This window comes from Thermobia domestica, chromosome 5 (assembly GCF_964235325.1).
Source record: "Thermobia domestica chromosome 5, izTheDome1.hap1.1, whole genome shotgun sequence".
NCBI classification, from domain to species: Eukaryota; Metazoa; Arthropoda; class Insecta; order Zygentoma; family Lepismatidae; genus Thermobia; species Thermobia domestica.
The window spans coordinates 318,037,744-318,047,890 of NC_137458.1; the positions used below are offsets into that span (position 1 = coordinate 318,037,744).

Sequence of the window (10,147 nt, forward strand, 5' to 3'; positions counted from 1 at the left end):
TTACAACAGTCTTACCTGTGGCAACACTAAAGGTGCTGAAAATGACGTCCACCACTCTGAACACAGGCATTCAGACGTCGTCGCACAGATCGGCGCACACGTCGAAACGTGTCTGGTTCTTCCCACAGCGTCACAAGCTGCTCGGATGCGTTGTTCCAACGTTTGGATATCAGGTACTGGAGTAGCATAAACAACAGTTTTGAGATGCCCCCATAAATAGAAATCCAGAGGGTTTAAATCCGGCGACCGGGCAGGCCATGACATAGGACCACCACAGCCGATCCCCTTGCCCGGGAAAACAATGTTCAAATAATCACGCACAGGGCGACAGAAATGCACCGGGGCACCATCGTGCATATACCAAATACGTTGTCGTAAGACCAACGGCACACCCTCCAGAAGTATAGGAAGTATCTCGCGCAAGAAGTTCAAATAGATATGCCCAGTGAGTCGTTGTGGAAGAACAACTGGTCCAATGAGATGGTCACCCAGAATCCCTGTCCAAACGTTGATACGAAACTGGTGCTGGTGGGGGGCCTGTACCATTCCATGTGGATTATCCACAGACCACAGATGACTATTATGAAAATTCTGGATACCATCCCTTCCAAATTGGGCTTCATCTGTGAACAAAATGGAGGAGAGAAAACCGACAGTTGTTGCCACCAAATGGAGAACCTCATTACAAAAGTCCAGCCTGGGAGGAAAATCCCCTGGCGATAGACCCTGTACCCGTTGCAAATGATAGGGGTAAAAATTGTTGGCATGAAGGATCGACAACGCCCTCTCATGACTGACATTATGCTGACGGGCAAGCTCCCTGGAACTTACACTCGGATCATCGAGCACATGTCGTAAAATACGTTCTTCGGCATGCACAGCGCGTTCCTCATGTGGTCTTCCCGTGTCATACATGGCAGGGTGAAACGTTCCGGTCTCTCAAACGACGGAACAGCGTTGCAAATGATGTATGGTGCGGTTGGCGTCTATTGGGATATCGATCGTTGTATAATCGGGCTACCTGCCTACCATTTCCATGTGCTTCTCCATACACAAAAATCATCTTGGCCTGTTCCTGATTGGTGTAATAAGCCATTGTCACAACACACTACACTATGAACTGATTCACAACACACAACGTAGTAGTTGCCCACTTCAACTTCACGGATGACTTTGACAGACAAGGTAGGTCTGCTCAATGGTGATGTATTGTTTGTTGGTTGTGCACTCAGTGTTTCTTCCGTGCTAACTAGGGATGTAATGGGGCGTATACGGGAGTATACGGCGTATACCCACCTAAAATTTTTGTAGTCCAGCGTATACTCACCTTAAATTTACGAAAGAATGAGTGTATATTGGGGTGCGTATACGCCAAATAGTCTTCCGTATATGCTATACTTTGAAAAATGATCGAGCGTATACCTATCAAAAATTCTAGTATTACACCACTGGTGCTAACTCCTTGTGCATCGGAATGACCTGGACTGGCAACTTGGGGGTCCTCTCGAGGCAAATCAACGAAGTACGTATGTAGTGTGGTTTAGCCGTATGGTAGCTATGGCCCTCTGTTTGTGACCGAGCAATGTTCCCGAAAATAGTCAATGCTTTGCTGTCAGCAGTGTTCGAATAAACGAGGGGTGCAGGGGAAATCACCCTCACGTAAAAGCTTATCCGCGGCTTATATCATGAAAATAACATAGTATCCCTCGCAGGAATAATTAATACCACTGCATTATTGGTTACCATCAGTACCTGCGAAATGAAACCTTCACCACAGCGAAATGAAACTACCGCTAATTTTAAAGTTTTTTTTATCTTGAAAACAAATAACATTATTGAAAAAACAAAAACATAGCGCACTAGATAATATTCTGCATGTGATACCGTTATCACAACTCACCTATCTTCTTTGAGTGTGCCGATATTTACACAACCCGCAAAAAATGCTAAATCTTTCGGCAGATGCAAATGGAAAACAGATAAGTGAGTTATGATGACGGTATCACATGCAGGATCATAATATCTAGCGCACTATGTTTTTGCTTTCCCAATATTTGTATTTATTTTGAACATATTACAGAAAAACTATAAAATTAGCAGTAGTTTAATTTTCGCTGTGGTGAAGACCCTTATGCAACCATACATAGCGAATATGATGTGTCCACCATTTCGTCTCTGTTTGAGATCTCGGCATGGTACAACTAATTATGGTTACGAGATGGGAAACCTATCCATTTACACCTATTTCGACGTATCTTTACCTGACAGTTTATCCGGGAGTCCCTACGCTCCTTTGGGGAATCCCTTGTGCACTGATTTCACGATTGCGACATACCCATCTTTGAATAGAGGCAGGTTTCGTTCCTTTGAGGTGACCACGCCGCCTTGCCTCTATCATTCGAAATAGAGAAGACATAGCGCTCTAAAGTGTATTTTGCCACGTTTTCGGCATCATGTAGCTCCGAAACTGTGTGTCCTAGAGAAAAGTGCAAATGGATTTTTTTTTTTTTTTTTTTTTTTGTTTCGGTGTCGGGAATCACCTCCCGAATTTTGTCGGTGGAGTTTCCTACCACCCTATATATATATATAGGGTGGTAGGAAACTCCACCGACAAAATATATATATATCCCTATATATAAATATCTCTATTCCCTGAACTGCAACCCCCTCAAGAAATTTCTATATCGGCCCCTGACGTTATTAATCTACAACCTGCCTTTGTTTCTAAGTTATCTTCATCACCGTCCAATTCCTTTTGCCAAAGTGTCTGGAGCTGCACAATATTCTGGTGGTAAAACTCGGCGGTCGTGGTTGCAAAGAAGTCCGTGAGTGCGTTCCGCAGGTCCCCTCATTTACAAAGGATCTCCCAAGGAGGTGGCTGTCGAGGGCATGGAATAGGTAGTAATCTGTTGGCGCAAGGTCGGTGAATATGGTGCATGGCACAGTCTTCCAGCCAAGTAGCCGAAGGGTCTCCCGCGTCATCTTTGTCATAAGTGCATTAAAATTGTCGTGCAAGAACAGCACATCATTGCGATACAGCAATGTCAGTGCAATGCACGATTCACCCTTTGCAACTGCTGAGAGTAGAGGCCAGCAGCAATGCTCTGGCCAGGTGGAAGGAGCTCGTAATGCACCACTTGTCGACAATTCTGCCATACAAAGAGCATAACCTTTCGTGCATGCAGAGGTAATCTTGAGGTGTGTGTAACAGGGTCACGTGGCGACAACCAATGTGTGGTACGCTTTGAAGTGTCATAGAGGACCCCCTTTTTGTCACCAGTGAGCAAGCGATCAAAGATGGGTGTGCTCAGGTGATGAGTGAGCAAGGACAAACAGCCCGATAATGTGTTCCTTGTTAGCTGCCGATAATGTGTGAGGTACCCACTTGCTTAACTTGTATGGCTTCCCTATCCCACGCATGTACAGTCAGACTGTTTCAGTGCAAACATGGAACATTTCTGCAAGTCCATACCTCGATTGCTGTTTCCAGAGCTTCGTCATTCAACACATGTGGTCGCCGACTGCTAGGTTCATCACAAAGGTTCACATTTCCCGAACAGAATTTCTGAAACCAATGCTTGGCGGTGCGTTTGTTCTAGGGATGGCCAGACGGATCCGGATCCTATAAGATCCGGATCTCGGATCCGGATCCGAAATTTCGGATCTTGGATCCGGATATCCGGTTCCTGGATCCGGATCCGAAATTTCGAATCTTGGATCCGGATCCGGAATTTTGGACCTTGGATCCGGATCCGGAATTTCAGATCTTGGATCCGGATCCGGAATTCGGATCTTGGACCCGGATCCGGAATTCGGATCTTGGACCCGGATCCGAAGTTTTGTATCTTGGATCCGGATCCGAAGTTTTGAATATTGAATCCTGGATCCACACCCGAAATTTCGAAGTTCAGATTCGTACTCCTGTTTTGAATATTTTAGGCCTTAGATTGAGACCCAGAACTAAAATATCCATATGTATAAAATTTACTAGGTGAATTTTATCTAACTCATTGGGAAGACAATTCAATTTAAATGACAAAAGATTACATCAAAATCTCATTTTCACATTTTTCGGGGTTAGACCATTGTTCCGCACACCCCATCATTTAGTCTTTAGTATATCTTTAAACGTACTACAAGTATGCCACTTTCATCTGAAGTCAGTAGTTGTATAGATCTGCCTTTTTTATATATTAATCGAGTTAGGATTAAAATTCGATTGTTTGTGAGACCTATGATAATATTATCAGAATGAGTTATAACGTTGAAAAACTGCATATTTTCTTTTGCCACATTGGAATTTAATGTAGTCTATCTTATACAATCGGCTCTTATGATTAATTCAATGATCTGAACTCCTGCAGCATTACGCTAAAATCATGGATGTCTGAATTTTCGTCATCATTTCTTTTTTTTTTTTTTTTTTTTTTTACGAGCAAAATAAATATCATAAGCGGTATTTTACATAATACATATAGACGCAGATCAGTCAGTTGATTGCTTAAAGTTTATAGCAAAGCTATTACATTTCTAAGACACTGGCGGCCTTAGGACAAAATCCATGGCTTTCCCATAAAATCTTAAATATCTCTATATAAAAAGGGCAAAGTCCTGAGTGACTGAGTGAGTGAGTGACAGATCACCGTACAGACCAAATCGCTTAAGCTACAAACTTGAAATTTGGACAGTTTATAGGGTTTGTGACGTAGGATACCACTAAGGAAGGACTTGGGGAAATTCGACGAGGAAGGGGGGAAATGGGGTGGAAAATAATGATGATTCTTGACGTTAGATACTGCAAATTTGGTATTTGGGTTTCTCATTGAAAATAATTTGATACTTGTTAAAGTGCTTTTTGATATTTAAATTAGAAGGGGCAGGGAAGATGTAGAAAGTAAAAGAACGGGTGGTAATTGCAATTATTGCAATTAGTATAATAATATGCCTATATCTCCGAAACTTAAAGGGTTAGAAACATGGAATTTGGTATTTGGACTTCTCACTTAAAATAATTAGATACGTATTTCAACGTTTTTTTATGTGTGGCCCAGAAGGGAAGAAAAGGGGCGAGAAAAAAATTAAGTGGGGATTACAATTATTGTATTAATATGTTATATCCTTTAAGGTTAGAGACTTGAAATTTGGTATTTGCACTTCTCATTGAAAATAATTTGACATGTGTTTCAGTGTTTTTTTGACGTTTTAGTAAAAAGGAAAAGAAAAGAGATGGAAAGGAAAGAGGGTGGGGATTGTAATTATTATAATAACATGTCGATATCTGGGAACCTCTGAAGGTTAGGAGCATAGAATTTGGTATTTGGACTTTACATTTGAAATAATTAGGTATGTACTTAAGCGTTTTTTGATGTATGTCTTAGAGGGGAAGTAAAGGGGCGGGGAGAAAAGACTTTTATATCTCGGAATCCTGGAATGTTAGAGAAATTAAACTTGTTATTTGAACAAAAATTCGTTATCTTGTGAAATGAAATGCTTCTGTTTTACATCCCACGTTTATGCCGGTTAGGCTAAAGGAGACGGTGATTATGAGAAATAAATGAAATGAAGAAAGTAGGAGGAAACGGGAAAACCCCGAGAAAACCCACGAGCACGGTGTTTGTCCACCACAAAGTCCACACGGTGCAAGCTGGGATCGAAACAGGGACCCCAAGCACCGGAGGTGAACGCTCTACCACTGAGCCACCGCGGCCCCTTAAAAATTCGTTATGTTTGCAGGCGTATGATGTGCGAGGCCGTAGACCGAGCAAATGTGTGGGCTGGGGGGAAAGCCCCCATGTACTCGCACTGAAATTCGGTATGTCTCGGGATACCGGAATGTTATTACATACAATTTGATATTTGAACTGAGATTCGGTATGGTTGTAGGTTTACGAGGTACGAGGTCATAGGCCGATCAAATGAGATATCAGAGGGTCTAAGGGCAAATCCCCAGACATTTCTTTTTAAATTGATTATGATTAGAGGCTTTTGTGGTGCGAGGCCCTAGTAACGGGGGTCTAGTGGCGAAGCCCCCAACTAGCCGAGGTCTATTAAGTATATAAATGTATTTGCGTAATGACTGGAAATTGCATGTATGCCTGTGGACAAAATTGCATAAGTAGCCACGAGAAATGACAATCCTTTAAGATAAAAATTTTAAAAAGCTACCAAAATGTACTCTTGAATTAGTTGTATAAAATTATGTTTGCGCAGGGGCGAATCCAGAACGGACTCTTGGAGGGAGCGGATGGATTCTTAGGGGGCGGTTGGGGATGCTAGCAGTGAAAAATTACTTAGATGATCTGAAATTGCCACAAATTACTACTAAAGTACACTGTTAATGGTGGCGCTGGGTAGGGGCGAACGACTTTTCGCCCTCCCCCTGCATCCGCCTATGTGTTTACATGAATGATATAGCTCCTTATACAACCTATGCAGAGTTAATAGTAGTGGATTACTAATTACAAAGATACGTGTTACTGCTCGAGGCTCCATATGGTATTTTGTAAACACATACAGTACATTAATACATTGATTTTGATACATTAATTGCCATTTAGAACTTCATCTCTACTACAATTCTTAATTCTAACTGGAGTGGTAGGGTCACAGAGAAACGTATTTTTAAGGAAAGAAAAAAAAAATGATCATCAAGAGCAAGAAAAGGAAGTTGCTCCTTAATTTGATTTGATCTATATTTTATGGGCTGTTCTATTAGCAATGGCCTAGCCCATCACGACTAGGAAATGGCCTCATTCAGTGACCACAATAACTCAGAAAGAATTAGAAAAGTAAGCAGCCAGAGTCTAATGAAGAAGCTTGGGCTTGAGACTAAGGTTTCATCCCAGCATTTGACTAATGTTACAGAAAACAAAGGACAAATTTTCATCAGGACGACAGCTTTAAAAAAGATTTACTACCTTTTCGGTCAAGTATTTCCACTAGAATCTAATCTGACAATGAGATTGCTCTCACCTAACTCGACAGTCTTACTCAATCAAATTTGGAGTAATTGTGACGTATTAAGGCACGAAAACCAAATATCAACAGAATGAAGGGAACGCAAGGCTGTCACACGATCAGATACCAAAAGTGTCTTAAAATCTTATTTTAAGCATAGGAATGAAAATCACTTTGTCAATAATTTCGAAAATTTTGCTGATTCGGAACACCTGAATTTTCTGACACGGAGTTTCGAATCCGGATCCAAGATCCGAAATTTCGGATCCGGATCCAAGATCCGTTTTTTCGGATCCGGATCCAAGATCCGGATTTTCGGATCCGGATCCAGTGTCCGGATATCCGGATCCAAAAATATCCGGATCTGGCCATCCCTAGTTTGTTCACAGTATTCTCCCCAAATGCCTGGCATATGCGGCGACTTGATGCGGCAGCTGAGAGGCCCACTTTAAAGTCATACAAAAACAAATGCGAACAGTCTGCTTCGATAACTCCATTTCTCTTCGACACTGGACGAGCTATGACTGCTGTACATGTGCAACGTGTCTATATTACTGAAGGTCGATGGTCAGACCAACTCTGGGTTGCTTGGTAGGACGTGCGTCATTTCGTTTCCGCTCTGTGAGAGCATGATTAACAGTTCGTCAAAAATAGCAAAAACTTATTAGGTTACCTTATACAGTATAACCTGTCAAGTTGGCCACCTCTCTAAGTTGGCCACCTGCTCATCTTGGCCTGGTTCGTCTTGAACCTGCATTCTTCCATAAGAGATTTGTTACTTATTACTCTATAAGTTGGCCACCTGTCTATCTTGGAAGTTGGCCGCATTGAAGCAATGTTATCCTATGATGATAATGATAAATTTACCTGCGTATCTTGGCCACGCAAAATACCGTTTTGTTATGTTTCTTAACTCTTTCGTATTCCCATATGAGAAGCAGATGTTCTGTATTTTTGACTGGAGACAAGATGCATAGATTCCCACGATTTGTTCTTGGAGGTCAATGGCCAGAACACTACCCCGATAAAGGGGTAGTGAAAGAAGATGAGAATAAGAAAAAGCACGTACAGGAATTCAGGAAATGGTTGTACGTATTTGTTTACCCTCTCTGTTTTGGTAAAACCATTAGGTATATCGGCTCCTTTTATCAGTGGGGAGCTTTAGTAATTCCGAAAAATTCTCAAGGTTAAAGCTAACCATCTGAATTGTCAACTATTGGCACCTGACGGCTTATCGAAAGGTAGCGGAAATTCTGAATTCCCTTAAGATTTTCCCAAAACTTCTTTTGCTGCGAGGGAAACACTTGTAGCTCATTAACAAGAGGTAGACGATACTATACTGTACAAGCCTGTGCACATGTGCCAAAAAGAATAAAAGAAATACGTCTAGAATGAATCACCATAAAATGTTTGTCACTGTTTAGTCAGTTTAGATGAAATTTTCTTACTCTACAGATAGCAAGAAGAAAGAAAAAAAAAAACTATTTCCGATTTCTGTGTGTGTGTTCAGTGGAAGGGGACGTGTTGAGTTCATGAATTCATAATGGAATCAAAACGTAGGAAATTGAATGAACTGTGCGTAAAGAAGAAAAAAGAAGTGTTAGATTTGATAGATAAAGGTGTGAGTCAACGCTCAATATCCGTACAATTTGGGGTATCAAAATCTACGGTAGGGAACATTAATAAAAACAGGGACTCAATTATTAAAGCCTGGGAAGAAAACTGCAATAATGACAGGAAAAGAAAATTACGAAAAACTGATCACGAAGTAGTCAATTCGTTAACCCTTGAATTTTTTCATAAGTGTCGAGCGATGGACATTCCGGTTACAGGGCCGATGCTGCAGGAAAAAGCAAAGGAAATTTCTCGAAGGTTTCAAATTGAAAACTTTCATGCTAGTAATGGGTGGTTAGAATCGTTTAGATCCCGTCATAACATTAATTTTCGTTTCCTTTCCGGTGAATCTGCAGGAATAGACACAAAAGTAGTCGAAGACTGGAAGTCAAAATTGCATGAAGTTATCAGTGGTTACCCACTAGAAAACATATTTAATGCCGATGAAACGGGATTATTTTATCGCCAACTCCCACGGAAAAGTTTGGTACAGAAAGGCGAGAAATGCAAAGGAGGAAAGCTTGCTAAAGAAAGATTAAGTGTCCTTTTGTGTTCTAGTGCTACTGGTGAAAAGTTGAAGCCATTAGTGATCGGTAGTGCCGCACGTCCCAGAGTGTTCAAAGAAAAGCGAATCGACGTTAAGAATTTGCCAGTTCATTGGTACTCGAACAAAAAGGCATGGATGACATTGGACATTTTTGAAAACTGGCTTGAAAATTTAAACAGTTCAATGAAAAAGCAAAATCGCAAAATTTTGTTGATTATTGACAACGCAACCAGCCACCGCAAAACAAATGATTTTAGCAATATCGAAGTGAAATTTCTCCCTCCAAATGTAACAGCAGAAGTTCAGCCTCTTGACCAGGGAATAATTCAGAACATGAAATCTCGGTATCGTCAACACATGCTACAATATGTTGTAACTGCAGCTGAAGCTAGTAGCAATAAGGCAGACTTTGTAAAGTCAATAACAGTGTTGGACGCTATCCGTTGGTTAGTCAGTGCCTGGGACCAAGTTTCAAAGGAAACAATAAAGAAGTGTTTTGGTCGTGCAGGATTTTACAACGAAGTGAAAAGTAGTGAATCTGGTGATGCTGAGATTATTGAAAGACTAAATGAAGTCATCAGCACGTTTCCGTTAAACACTCAAGCAGATTTAGTGCCAGTGGATGAAATTAATCGAATCGACGATGGTTTAGTTGTTCACGAAGACATCCCAACTACACCAGAAGATATCTTAGAAACTATAGTAAAAGAAAGGCAGCATAAGGTGTCAGTGTCTGAAGATAGTGAAGATGAAGAGGAGTCGCAAGAGATAAAAGAACAGGTTCCACTAATGAGTCATGCAGAAGCTTTGCAATGTGCGTCTGAACTTTTTGCGTACACATCCACTTATGAACCTCAGTTTGCAGATTATATGTTTCGTCTGTACAACAGAATTGAATCACATTGGATTTTTTCAAAAATGAAAAGAAAACAGACAAAAATATGGGACTATTTTGTAATAGACAAGAACAGTAGCAAAGGAAAAACGGTCGTATAAACTGCATAAAAATGTTCAATTTATAAACTTGTT

At 40.9% G+C, this 10,147-nt stretch overlaps 1 protein-coding gene across 1 annotated transcript; it reads right to left on the bottom strand.

Moving 5' to 3' along the window:
* On the bottom strand, positions 1–915 carry LOC145685668 (uncharacterized). The gene has a single exon (XM_081758062.1). It carries the CDS (start codon positions 913–915, stop codon positions 1–3), a length of 915 nt encoding a protein of 304 aa, XP_081614188.1.
* Between the last annotated feature and the right edge of the window lie 9,232 nt (positions 916–10,147).